General features: G+C 41.9%; 2 protein-coding genes across 6 annotated transcripts; one reads left to right on the forward strand and one right to left on the reverse strand.

The window, feature by feature from the left end:
* Positions 1–68: 68 nt before the first annotated feature.
* Positions 69–9,226, forward strand: LOC133913299 (uncharacterized). 4 transcript variants are annotated; one of them, XM_062356412.1, is made up of 11 exons: positions 69–221; positions 401–519; positions 857–4,060; positions 4,334–4,466; positions 4,615–4,703; positions 5,069–5,307; positions 6,608–6,694; positions 7,550–7,649; positions 8,027–8,240; positions 8,312–8,473; positions 8,733–9,226. In XM_062356412.1, the coding sequence occupies exons 2-11, from the start codon at positions 505–507 to the stop codon at positions 8,738–8,740; spliced, it is 4,251 nt and encodes a 1,416-aa protein (XP_062212396.1). In that variant the 5' UTR covers positions 69–221; positions 401–504; the 3' UTR covers positions 8,741–9,226. The 4 variants fall into 4 exon arrangements, with proteins under 4 accessions (XP_062212396.1, XP_062212400.1, XP_062212399.1 ...); XM_062356416.1 differs by having other exon boundaries at positions 8,312–8,461; XM_062356415.1 differs by having other exon boundaries at positions 8,324–8,473.
* On the reverse strand, positions 9,205–13,705 carry LOC133913300 (photosystem II D1 precursor processing protein PSB27-H2, chloroplastic-like). 2 transcript variants are annotated; one of them, XM_062356417.1, is made up of 5 exons: positions 13,596–13,705; positions 10,786–10,884; positions 10,549–10,684; positions 10,056–10,423; positions 9,205–9,659 (listed from the first exon to the last, which is right to left on the reverse strand). In XM_062356417.1, the coding sequence occupies exons 3-5, from the start codon at positions 10,661–10,663 to the stop codon at positions 9,435–9,437; spliced, it is 708 nt and encodes a 235-aa protein (XP_062212401.1). In that variant the 5' UTR covers positions 10,664–10,684; positions 10,786–10,884; positions 13,596–13,705; the 3' UTR covers positions 9,205–9,434. The 2 variants fall into 2 exon arrangements, with proteins under 2 accessions (XP_062212401.1, XP_062212402.1); XM_062356418.1 differs by lacking the exon at positions 13,596–13,705 and having other exon boundaries at positions 9,205–9,624; positions 10,786–10,938.
* Between the last annotated feature and the right edge of the window lie 589 nt (positions 13,706–14,294).

Below are 14,294 nucleotides of genomic sequence, written 5' to 3' on the forward strand. Positions count from 1 at the left end.
CGCGTCAGTTACCACTGCTACCCGACGCGACGCGCACACTATCAACGCAGCGGCAGATCATCGCAAAAACAAATTAACCCCCCCCCCCTCTGGAAAAACGCAGCGGCAGCCGAGCACAACGCAAGCCTCCCTCCCCCGCTCCCCGTTGGATCCTCCACCGCCTGCTCCTCCCCAATCCGCCGCTCGTCCCCCGGTGCAGTGGGGCGGAGATCTACCCTTAGGTTGGTTCCTCCTCTTGTTCTGGTGAGCGATTCGTCCTAACTTGCTCTGGGTGGGTGGATGGATTCCCTTGTTCTGACTTCAAGCTGGTTTTGCTCCCAATCGAATCCGTTTTGCTGCTGATTTGTGTGCTGCGTGGTGCAGTACTGATCCAAAATCCTCCATTTGGTGGTTTGATTAGGTGGTTCTTCTTCTTCTTCGGCGCTCGAGATCGGCAGCAGGTGACGCCGAAGGACTTTGTGGCGCCGAATTCTCCAGAAATTTTAGGGGTTCAACTGAACTCCCATGCCCGACGCCACTGTGAGTTACTTCCTCTCCGAAGTCTCTCCAGGAATTATGCCTTTTATTTAGGTGATGTTTTACTACCTTCCTTTCTCGGTAGGGTTGCTGGTGCGTGATCTTTATTTTTCTAAATAAAAGCTAGGGTTTTTCTGGGAAACAAAATCGAGCTAGTCCTTTGCGGTCCATTTTGTTGCCCGTTTGATGTTGCATTGGCCGGGAATTTCTTAATCAGGCTGGAGTAGGTTTAAACTAGGGTTTAGGGTAGATCGCGCTGTTTAGTTGGTTTACCATTTCGCGAACTCTTGATGAGAGATGGCGGGGTTTGATCATCTGATGAGGTTTTTGATCTCTGCAGGGGCTTGGAATGGGTCATAAAGGCTCTAAGGGAACTCCAATGCCAGGAATGGAAGACTGCACGACAAAGGATTTGGAGAAGGTTCCTGCCCCCTTGGAGGTGATCAAGTCATCCGTTGGCAGTGACGAGGATCTTGGTGGAGGGCCCGCTCTGACTGGGAAGAAAAGGAAGGGTGGTGCGAAGGGTTCTGTGGTTGAGAATGGGAGCATGACAAAGAGAGTTTTGAGGTCCGACTCCATGAAGCTGCGTGCGGATGCTGAGACAGCGGGTGGAGTGGCCATGGAGTTTAGCAAAAGTGACAGTTTGGAGAGGAATCACTGTGAGGCTATTGTGGAGGCTGATGCAAGCGGGGTGCTGACAGTTAATACTTACAATGGCGAGGAAGACAGGGAACTGGGTAATGTGAACGCGAGTGAAGTTTCTGAAGAGTCAGCTAGGTGTTCTGAGAATAATGTGGAAATTTCTGGTGTTGCTGTGATGGAATCTTCTCAAGGGAATGGCTTAGGCACTCAAGGCAGCATTGCAGAATTAGATGATAAGAGAGTCAGATCAAATGAAACAATCTCCACTGATGAGAAGATCTCCGCTGTAACTCATGACGAGCAGGATGAGTCTATGGCTGGAACAAGCAGTTTGAGTATTGATGAGTCCCAAGCTGACAAGGTGGGCCATGGGCCTTGCCAGGGTGAGGTCACAGACCCATCAGCCGTTGCAAATGATGACAAAACTAGTACGGGTTTGAGCAGAATCAATCCTACCAGTGGATCAGAATCTGTTGAACAGGAGGATACTGTGTTTTGTACTGAGGGAGTGGTACTCCATAGCAGTGATCAGAAAGTTGGGAAGCATTCTCACAATGACGATGTACGGAAAACTGAGGTTTCTTTGATTGAGGATGAAAGATGCACAGTAGATAACCGCACTGATATAACTGAGTGCACTAAGCAGGAGGGGAGGGGCAGCCTTGTGAATGAAACCAAGGATGTTTCACAACGTGACATTGTCTTTACAAGGAGAAACTCGATTACTAGACAAACATGTGAGGCGAAGCAGGTGAAATGTGAAGAGGAGATGCGATTTGAGAAGCGAGTTACAAGGTCATCTACAGTTAGACAGAAAGAAGCTTCTGGAAGCTCATGCAAAACTACCACAAATGAGGCTAAGTTAGGAAGCAAAGGGATGAAGGGAGATGCCCTTGCTCACTATACAAGGAAAGTGAGCAGTATGGTATCCCCAAAAGCTCAGCACACTGAGCTGGTAGAACTTAATACCAGTGCGAAGAAGCAAACAGTAAAAGGAAAGGTTGTTGATCAGAGGGACTCAGATGTCACTGGGCATGCTGATCATGCGAATACCACAGAAAACGAGGAATCGGAAAATGAAATAAAGATCAATTTAAAGTCGCAACAACTCAGAAGAAGTATCAGCATTGTTAAGAAAACAGCTGAAGTCGCTGCTCCTGCGGTGGATCAGAACATCTCTGGTTCAGCCATCACTGAAAGAAATGATACAGAGCATACGGATTCTGATGGAGTTAAATCTGAAAACAAGACTCCTGTGCAGAAACCAGCATTGTCAGTTGGTGCGAAGATTGTTGCCAGTAAGAAGAGAATATTGGAATCAGGGCTTGATAAACTTGCTGGAAGGTCACCAGTTGCCATGCCATCCAAGAAAAAGCCAAGAGATGCATCTTCTGATACCGAGATAGAGCAACCAAATAAGTCTTCTGGAGAGAAACTTGTTGGGAAGAACTGTGGTTCAGACAATAAACGTGTTTTGAGGGAGCGGCAGCATCGCAAACAAACAGCCAATTCAAGCAGATCTTCTAACCACTCTAATCAAAATGCATCTAAGCTGACACACGCTGAATCTGATGATGATGAGACTGGCAGCGATACTTCCTACAGGAGAACTCGTAGTGGACGTAGTCGTGGTGCTGACCCTCTGGTCCTGAAAAAACTAGAGGACTCTAGTGATTCTCAAGAAGTCGTTATAGTGAGGAAAAATCAGCAAAAAGGGAAAGATTCTGAGCATAAACAAATGGCCGGATCTAAGTTGAAGCATTCTTCTTGTCCTTCCAAAGCAGGTCGTTTGGGCAGACCTATTCTGACTAAATCTGAATCTAGCTCCTTATCTCTGCAAGCAGGAAACGGGAAAGTGAAGGCGCCTGAAGGTAAGGGAAAGGTAGACAGGGCTGTAAGCCCAAGTGAGCAGATAAATACAGGAAGCCTTCGCGAAGAAAAGAAAAAAATAAGTGAACAGATAAAGGCAATACTTCTGGATGCTGGTTGGACGATTGATTTAAGACCCAGGAATGGCAGAGATTACAAGGATTCCGTGTATATACCTCCTAGTGGCAAAGGATCTTACTGGTCAGTCACAAAAGCATATTATGCGTTTCGTGAAGGTGTGGAATCTGAAAAAAAGGACCGTTCTAAAAGTAGTGTATCAAAAAAGTCTGCTGGTAGCATTCGCGAAAGGCATGCCTCTAGTTCTTCAGGGTGTTCTTTAACAGAGGATATCCTTAGCAAATTAAAAAGAGTTGTTGTGCACAGGCGGACGACCAAAGTAGAGCTTCAGAAGTTGAGAAAGAAGAAACATGGTTTGCTGAATAAGTTTAAGAAATCTAAGGGCAAGTCAAAGGAAAAGAAGAATAAGATTACATATTCAAGAAGGCTGCATTTAGGCAATGAAAGAAAAAAGCGAGGTGGCTGTGCTCTACTTGCTCGTGGATCAAACAAGGAGTCTGGAAGCGGCACTGATGGTTTTGTTCCATATGAATGGAAACGCACAATTTTCTCCTGGTTGATTGATCTAGATGTTCTATCAGTCAACACTAACCTTAAATGTATGGATGAAAGCCGCTCAAAAGTTTTACTAGAGGGTATAGTCACTAGGGATGGGATTAATTGCAGCTGCTGTAACAAGGTCCTTTCAGTACTTGAATTTGTGGCTCATGGTGGTGGTGAAGTGAAGAAGCCATACAGAAATATACTTGTAGATGGGCTGGACATTGACCTTTTACATTGTCTCGTTAATGCGTGGAATAAGCAATCTGATTCTGAAAGGCAGGCTTTCTTTCCTATTAGCATCGAGGGTGATGACCCGAATGATGACACATGTGGTATTTGCGGCGATGGAGGCAATTTGATCTGCTGTGATGGATGCCCCTCGACATTCCACATGAGTTGTCTAGGACTGGAGGTATATATTTATGCTTTTCGCACCTGTATTATGCCAGGCTGTTAGCTTAATCATTTTTTATGAACTGTAACATCTCTTTTGATTGAAGAAGCAAATTTGGCAGTATGTCAGTTCATGTCCCTGTTTTATTTAGTTGGCTGTTTCTGGATTAGGGGACATGGTCCAAAACTTGAAATGCCCAATAATAGTACTCCCAATTTTCTGTACCGATAAGGCTTGATAAATGTTTTCAATGCAGCATTCTCTAATTGATATGAACTTCTGATTTTGCAGGCGCTTCCCTCTGATGACTGGTGTTGTGCAAACTGCTCATGTAAATTTTGTCATGAACATTCTAGTCATGACGCTGAAGACATTGCTGATGTTGATTCTTCATTGCATACTTGTTCCCAGTGCGAAGAGAAGTGTATGTGCTCTCTGTTTATACTTTCTCCGTAGTTCTTTCAAACTTTGAAGTCTTTGACAATTTTTATACCTGATTTTCATTATTACTTACTATATTATTTTGATGGTCAATCATGTTTCTGAGTACTCCATAATGATGATGTCTGCAGATCACCAAGCCTGCTCTCCTGAGATTGATTCCATAACCAGCGTTTCCGGTCAGTCAGGCAATTTATTCTGCCAACAAAGTTGCAGACTGGTAATACTTGTCAGACTTTTGTTCTTTTTGCCATGACCTTCTTTCTGCACATATTACCTTGTAGTTTTCCATGAGCATGATTCTCGTGTTGGTATTTTCTATTTTTACTTAGTATTGAGACCTCAGTCCTTATATATCTGCACCATCTGTTAGGGTCTGTTCTGTTGGCTTTCATTTTTCATTATGCTATTTCCTTTTATGTCCAAGTATCTGTATTTGGCACGATATCAATATCATAGAAATGTATGGTAATTCTCAAAAGGTCGCAGACTTTTTATTTTCCTGAATTTCGTAATTATAAGCCATCTCATATAGTAAGGTACTGCATGAATTTGATATCTGAAATCTCTATTCATGTGATGCAGCTGTTTGAGGAATTGCAGAATCTTCTTGCAGTTAAGAAGGATCTTGAACCAGAATTTTCATGCAGAGTTGTTCAACACATCCATGAAGATATACCAAAAACAGTCCTTGCTTTGGATGAAAGGGTTGAGTGTAACTCCAAGATTGCTGTTGCGCTTTCCTTAATGGATGAGTGCTTTCTTCCAATTGTTGACCAGAGAACTGGCATCAACTTGATTCGCAATGTTGTGTATGGCTGTGGGTATGCATCTATCTTTCTACGAACTCGCAGTAGTCCATGCAATTTCAAGTATTCTTTGTAAAACATGCAAGTTGTCGATACTGCTTTGGCCTTTTATCTTTGCACACATCCATCACTCCCTCCCTCCCTCTGTGTATGTGGTCCTTGTGTTTTGGTTGGTGGGGCCATCGGGATGAGCTGACCTGACAGTATTACAGAAGTCACTGCTCATTGTTAACATCTTCGCGTAAGGCACAACACAGAGGTGCATAGCTCTTCATAAATCGACCTGAGAGCATTAAATTGGTTACCTAGTCATAAATTTAGCTATTTTTTTTAATATTCTGGAGATAATAAAGATTTTGGTCCCTTTAATTTTAGACATTAAGTTATTTGAGTTTATCTAATGATATAACATTCTTCATTATGTTCTCTATTTTCATCTGGAACAACTTGGATCGTACCTGCATGAAACAGGGCTAGGAAGCAGCATGTGTGGGATAATTTAAGCTAACTTGCTTGAACACATACCAAAACATTTGGAACCTAAGTACATATTGAAGTAAACCCTAGTGACTGTATACAGTGTACATAGTATCATCGGTGCTGTTAATCACTGTTGACCTGCAATTTTTTAATGGGAGGTTTGTTCTGATCTAGTCCATCCACGGTTTGATCATCTGTTGTGGCTTCTGGCTATCTTTCAGGGTTAGGTGTGGCCGGGTGTTAGCTCGATTCAGGCCTAATTTTGACAAGTTCCCTAATATGGTAGTATGTGGCAGTTTAGGTAGCAATAGGTCATGAGTGGGTACATATCACTTCGCGCTTATATGGTATGTGGCCTTTTTTGCGATATAACTCGTAAACAAATTGAACCATTGTTCATATATTGATGGGATATATGCCGAATATACACCATATACGGATAAAAAGAAACAGCAAGCAAATGCTGTAAGCACCAAAACTTCACCTACACATACATCAAATAAAAAGGGGGCCAACGCAGCATGCGATTAGTTACATCAGGAAAATGTAACTGCCACATTCCATTTATTAATGTAATCTATCAAAAGCAACTGACGGGTGGACCAATCACTAATGCTTGCACGGACGTATATGGGGCTTGAGTGGGATTGATTTAATGCACTGTTATGGTCCGCTAGTTCACCTTGTGTTGATTTACAGGCCTACATTATTGCTTGGTACATTTTTTCGTTGCTGTGTAAATTGGTCTAGTTTTTTATGAACAGTAGAAGCTGCTGTGCCAACTTTTCTCAGATGATTGATTGTTATCTCTCCTTTTGTCTTTGCTTGAATGCAGATCAAATTTCGTTCGACTGGATTTCCGTGGATTCTATATATTTATTTTGGAACGGGGAGACGAAATAATAGCTGCAGCATCTATCAGGTGAGTTGTTTCCTCTTGCTTTCTTTCGCTTGCTATGTTATGTGACTGTCCAGGCATCTATGTGGCACTGAATGTTGTATCCAGAGAGATGAATGCCGAAGCTATATATAGTGTTGAATGTCTGTGCTGTGCAGCGGATAAGAAGAATCATACTATAGGCTCTAAAACCCCCTTAAACAAACCAAAGTTTGTCTCAATGTACCAGGCAAAAGATGTTCCTTCAAGTGACCATACCAGGAGCCACTGTTCTATAGAATCAATTCATTTTCAAACACAATGACTTTTGATTTGGTATATTCCAATAGTATTGATCTAAATTTAGTGCCTAACTTGACTACTTGATTGCTAACAATGGTCGTCCCCATGTACTTAATTACTTTATATAATTCGTGTAACCATTTTATGTTCCAAATTTTGAAGGAACATATATCCTTACTTAGGTGACCAGTATTTTGTTATATGATTAATACCTTCATGTTGCTGAAAAGCCATCTGTGGTATCTGCAGTACCATGGAGGCAAATCTCCCTTTACATTTTAGTTTCTTCGGTTTATGAAGAAGTTTTGAATGCTTCCTTTAGCGAAGTGCATTTCATGTCTGCCTGACGAATTTATAGTTTGCATAATTCATAACGACTTTGCATGAACTTTGTGTAGCTTGTTAATGCACATCTGTCAAGACGTGTTATATACCTTCTATTTTTCTGCACATAGCTGTTTTGTCTTATTGTTACATGAATTATAGGATGAGACAGTAAACATAAACAAACAGGCTCTGGCTCCTAGGTAGGTTTCTTTTCTTGAATTGCTGGACTCTGATACGATTTTATTGTTATCATCTCTTATTCTGAAACAGAATACATGGAACCAAGTTAGCCGAGATGCCATTCATTGGTACCCGGAATATGTATAGGCGCCAAGGGATGTGCCGTCGACTTCTAGATGGAATCGAAATGGTATCTTAATCTGAGCCCAGAATCCAGATCCTTTTACGCATGCTTCATGATGCTACCGCTAATGTAGGATAGTGGTTATTTGAGGAAAATGCATTTACAGTACCTAATTTCTTCAGTGATAGTTCCCCTAATGTGTGCTTTCTAATGTGTATGATCCTAGTAGTGCCGTACAAGTTTACACATTGCATGGTTGAACCCAATGCGGACTACTATTTTCATTTTCAAAAGAGTGCAGCTATTAATCTAGCATAGTTAACCTGTCTATGCACCTTATATTGATGATGACCATAATAGATTATAGATTTACTGACTTGATATTTTGCTTAATTGAACTTTTCTGATGGGTGTGATTGTTGTCCTTTTGTTTTCCATTTCAGATCCTCAGCTCTCTCAATGTTGAGAAGTTGATCATTCCTGCTATCACAGAACTTGTGGACACCTGGACATCTAAATTTGGATTTAGTCCACTTGAAGTTTCTCACAAGCAAGAAGTGAAGTCTATTAGCATGCTAGTTTTTCCAGGTACAGGTCTTCTTCAAAAGCCATTGCTGAAGAAAGCTTTACCTGACGAACACCTATGTTCCCAAGGAGGTCAGAGCAGATGACATATTCCTTATTGATATCCCAATTCTCTTGTTGTCCTTTTATTTAATGGTGAGCAGCCATTTATACAGCTGGTGCTGTTTCCTCTGCATACAAGACCGGGAAACCATATGATGTGGCCAATGAACATACTCTTTGCTCTGTTGCAAATGCTGACCCCCTAGGTTCGGAGGTCACAGAGTATGTGAACAGCAGCAAAAATGCTGACGGTACTTGCGACGGTGATGTTTCACAACTATCTCTCCATCCTTAATTGCATGTAAAGCTTACATGTTGATTGAGATATTGATATAGTTGTTTAAGATAACTTTCTTCAGATAAGCAACATAATTTTGTTAGTAAAAGAGTGAAATATATTCTGTAAGGGTGATATGAGATGTAGATACCTATGTCTGATGCCTAGAAAATAACAGTAAATGTAGGAGTACTATGATTTTTCAATCTTTACATGGGTCTCATGATTTTTAATCTTCAATGCAGACGAGTAACCTTTGGTTGCAATTTTTTGGGCCAATCAAATGGTGTACCTGCTTACCAAGAGAGGGCCCCAAGCTTTAGACATGAAGCCATGAGTAATCTGGGAAGAGGGTGCGTTTTTTGAAGATACCTCGCAGCAGTAGCCCTGTTGTTTTGCCCAGAAATTGATGACTCAATTGACTCATCGGCCTGGACTTACAGAATCAGCCTGTGCAGTACTGAGAAGCGTTGACCCCGATCATCTAACTTTGTGCGACTGCAAAGTCCACATGTAGAACGCGGATGATAATTCCGCTATGTTTTGGTTTTAATTTAAACTGTTAACTTAAACTCCAAGGGCCAATGGAGCCACCAAATCGTCGTATTTGCTCTTAGTTGGCATTTTATTAATAGTTTTATGTTTGTGCAAGCTCATTCCTGCAGTCAGATCTCATTTCTGTAAGATAATTCTCATCTCTGTAAGACAATTAATGTATGGGCAGGAAGAAAATTGTCAACCGGTTCGGTCATGCTGCAACTGAATCAAAATTGGTTCCTAGTCTGCAACTTGGGTAGAAAACCCCTGCTCCTGCAGAATAACGAGGCTTGTGTGCATACATCATGCCTCCAGCCTCCATGGGCCAACTCAAATGTTTTTGCATCATGCTGCAATGTATCTATTCTTTGTGTCTAGGACGTTTGACTGGTAAAAGCACTGGAGTAGAATCACTTTCCCCTCAATATTACAATGCAGTACAATGCTGCAAAAGGCAAAATGCTACAGGCAGGCCTCTGCGGTGTTGAGGTCCTCCAGGATCTTATTCTTGACATCCTGTGGAAGCGAAGCGAGAGGTCCTGCTTTGGAGTAGAACTCCGCCAGTGATCTGATCGCCTTCTCCAACGCAACGTACGACTCCTGGAGTCACATGCATGCAACAAATGATCAATCACCTGTAAAATTGCTCGAGAATCACTTGATGGTAACTCACGCTGGACGAGCCCACGCATGGTTGTAGCGGAGTACAAACAATGCGAAATTTACATTTTTAGAAGAGGAAAATCAATGAATGAATATATATTAGGTAGAATAGATAGACGTCCACAAGTCTATGCGCATTTACATTTTCCTAAGGTCAACAGGAAAAAGATAACTTCGCATGGAGTATAGATACAAATTATCTGATTGTTCGTCCCTACTATTTGATATCTTTTTTATCTTTAATTCTCTCATATATCTAATGTTTTTTTTTCATTGCCTCTCCCGCCTCCGTTATGAATTCAACATAAATAAACGGCACTACAAAATTTTCACTTCCATGTCTAACAGTTTTGAACTGAGTAACATACCTCGGCGGCGACGACCTGCTGGCCTCTCCATCCGCCCAGGAACTCCCTGATGGACTCCTTGGCGGCGTCGGCGTTCCGCCGGAACTTGGCAATGTCGCCGCCGCCGTCCTCCTCCAGGGACTCCCGGAGCGTGCGCACCACCTCCCTGGACGCCTTCAGGTACGCCTTGGGCAGCACCTTGCCCGCCTTGGTCTTCTCGTTCGGGTCGAAGATCGACTTGATGGCGCCGAGGACGCCCTCCTCGCCGCCGTTCTCCTCCTCCGCCCTGACCCGAGCCGCCGGCGCAGACACTGCTGCCCCCACGAGGCCAAGGAGGAGCGAGGCGGCGTGCGCTCTCCTGGTGGTGATCAGCACCCGCGCTCCTCCGCCTGCGCTGTTGCGCGGCCGCACGCAAGAATCAATCACAACGGTTCAACGCGACGCGACGCGCCAACGCGAGAGCACGCGACAGCGAGGAGGAGGAGGAGGATGAGAGTGATGATAAGCTACGCACATATAGGCTGCTTGATCTCCGCAGCTCGCTGCGGCCTCGGCGGCGGCGGCGACGACGACGAGCAGCAGCGGCAGCACTTGTTGAACGGGGACATGGAAGGCGGAGGGGAAGGCATCGTTGATCCTAGCTACGACTTCTGCAATGCAGCAGCAATGGATGAGATGCTTAGTGGCGATGGATGGATGGATGGATGAGGCAATCAATGCGAGTAGAGAGAGTAGCTTGGATTGCTCGTACCTGTTCTTGGTTCAACTCGAGGATTTGATCGGAGCTCTCGCTCTTCTGTCCATCCACAACCTTATCCGCATGTACCGATGTACGTATCCAGATTCTAGGCTTGGGTCGGGATGCCACGGGCCACATGTGCGAGAACAGTTCATAATATTTTTATCATTTATATAATTACGACTATACGATTAATTAAAATATTATTTTGATAGTTTCGCCGTGTGTTTTATATTTAAGATCAAAATACATGCTTTTACAGCAAACACATCATCATAAGACATAATAAAAAACAAGTAATTAAATTAAATTACAAGTCTTTAAATCGATTAACTTTATGACCAAAATATAAACCGAATATTATTAGAGTAACTACGTAGTAGAAAGAGTTACATAACGACAAAAGAGGGTAGCGTTATTGCCTTAAGGTGCCATCCTAAGATAACAATACTAATAAAATGATACTACTCTTGCCTGTCGTTAACATCGGTAGGCGTAATGTAGCAAAAGATTAAACATTCCTTACCTGAAAAGCAAACGAAGCACGTTACTCACAAGGCTTAATTCATAATGGACACTTATAAATAGTCCAACTCAAAGAAAATGCAATTTGAATAATTAACAAGAACTCAACCACAAGATTAATTGAATTTCATATGCAAGAGCAATTTCGACTCAAGTGTAAGCATCTACACCTAACTATAACCAAACTTCTATCCTGAGATCATTACTATACCAAAATTATAACTTGAATCGTATCAAAACTTCAACAATATCATCATACATTTCCTAACATACCATCACAGCCATAGTCGGAACTCTACGATTGATGCAAACGGACAGAAGTGTGCTCATAAACAAGACCGCAACAATTTGAATTGTTTTACACCCTACAGGGGGTACTTTATTACCCACACGACTTGAGGATCATACGGCTTGCGTGATCACACAGGTCCACACAAGGGGTACTCATATCAACCATTCCCAAATAAGATCCAACCGTTTGAACATGCATCTCGGTATGCAGGGGTCATCTAGAACTACTCCCAGAGCAAACTAGATACCCCTTCCAAGCCTATTATACCGACAACACCCGAGACGAGCACGCCAAAAGATCACAGCTACATAAGGTATTCGGCTCATCCGTCTCATATACGGATACGTGGTAAGTACGGACAAGTGTTAAAGCCAACTACAACAATAAACAATGCTTAATCGATTCAAGCAGGCCTATATCATCTAAGACTACATTCTAGAGCCATCCCTATTTCCCGCTTGAATCTCGGCTCATCCTCACTAACTTACACCATCCTCCATCATCATTATCTTTGTGATATAAAGTAAGCCCTAAGCTCGTGAACGATAGTCGAACCACCGCTCGACTTCTACCGAGGACCTATGCCATGCTAAGCATAACACAATTTTTTTAAGTTAGAGCATTATATGACATGAACAACCCAGATTACAAAGGATCAAACGATAAACAATGTCAAGGGAGGATAATGCAACAAATAGGATCTAACCCAAAACCCGACATAAGACTCATTAACATGCAAACATACATAAAGTATAACTTATCAATTGACACAATATATGATCCAAAGTAATGGGAAGAAAATTCTTAGATGCTTGCCGTGTTGATCAGCTTCACAAGCAAGGGAAATAACTTCCGGATAGTCCTCGATCACGCCCGCGATACCCTGAGGTCCTTCATTCACTAAGAAGAACACATGCAATGATAAGCATGAAAGAGATGCTATAAAAATGCTACAAAATTTTAATGGGGATGTGGTTAAATGAACTTCAACAATTTAAACAACATTTTTATACTAAAGTATATTTTTTCTAGATAGCATTGATCAAAACATAAATTATCCACATGGTTTCATAATTTTAGGACATGATATTAATTAATCAAGATTTAATTAATCTAAAATACATTTAATTAATTAATTATAAAAAAGTATTTTCTTGGGTTCTAACATTTTTAACATGTATTTATGCTCATACGAAGATAACCCAATGAGTTTCATGATTTTTGGAGTTCGTATGAATTAATTATGAAATTTATAAGTTATCAACAAAGTAAATAAAAAAGAAAAATGTCTGATGAACAGTACAATCTGGATGCTTCGGATTGAACTCGGACCCTTCGGGTTCCAGAGTCTCTGGGTGAACATCAAGGTGGAGGTCCTCGGGTATTTTTGGTTAGGATCACTCGGAACCTCCGAGTTAAACTCAGACCCTCTAGGTTCCAGAGTCTCTAGGTGAATCTTCAGATGGGGGTCCTCTGTTATTTTTGGTTAGGATCATCTAGAACCTCCGAGTTCCTACAGAAGACATATTTTGCGATGTTTTTTTTTTGATCAATTTAACTTGCACGTCGAATTCCCAACCACTTAAACATGCATAAGCACTAAACCAAGGGTTCTAGACCTATTTTATTCACTTCACAAACACGATCACTAGCTCTAACTCATCAAAACCTTTATTCTAGCTCTATCACCTCAAGAACACAACGTTAATTTGCCATTCCTTGATTGCAGCCCACAAATCCATCCAAAACCAAACTAAAATGTGCATTGCTAGTAAGGAACACTAGAGACTTACCCCAGGTCCTTTGCCAAGGGTTGTGACCATCAATTTGGGGAAGAATCAGAGGGAAGAACTTGGAGAAAGAAAACCAAAGTGCTGCTAAAATTTTAGAACAAAGGCGGCGACGAAATTGCTTGCAATTCCTTTAAAACTCCATGCATGTAAGAGATTCTTGGATGGAAAAAAAAGCTAAGAAGGAGGGGAAAACTGCAGTATAACATGCATACCTCAAATCCTAGTGCTTAGGTGGGATTTGGGTGGAAAGTGAGAGAGTTTGAGAGAGGAAAGGAGAAAGAGTGCTGCCTCTTTTACTCTTAGCTGTTGGAAAGGGAGAGAGTGAACGCGAGGGAGAAAGTGAGGTGGAGGGGAGGGGCTGCTGCAGCCCAAAGAGAGGAAGTCAAAGGTGGTGGGGCTAGCCAGCTAGGTGGGTCCCACATACAAGAGAGGCAAGTATTTTGCAGAAATTCTATTCCTTTTCTCCCCTTTCTATTAGTCCAAACGACCTGACTTAAACTCCAAAAATTCTTGGAATTTTTGTGACGTGATTACAAAACGAGAGGAAACCTTTCTAAAAGGATTCACCCACAACGCATAAGTAGAGGTTAAACTAAAGAACTTTTTATGTTAGATATTTTCAAAATATATAGCAATTATCAAGCACCATTAGAAATGACAAACGCTCAACAATGCTTAACAAATAAATATGATGCTCTTGATGCATGATTATGCTTAATGACATGCTTCCGGATTTAGTATGTGACAACATGTGATCCCCATGACCTAACCAATGACTAACGAGTGAAGGCCTAGAGCTTGTTACGTTGAGATCGATTGTTGTTTTGCCTTTCCAATTGCATGTCACCTAAGAAAATTGTCTAGAACTAGCTTATTGCCCGTGTGTTGCAACGAGAACACAAAGTTTGGAC

The sequence above is a fragment of the Phragmites australis genome, chromosome 3 (genome assembly GCF_958298935.1).
Source record: "Phragmites australis chromosome 3, lpPhrAust1.1, whole genome shotgun sequence".
Taxonomy (NCBI): Eukaryota; Viridiplantae; Streptophyta; class Magnoliopsida; order Poales; family Poaceae; genus Phragmites; species Phragmites australis.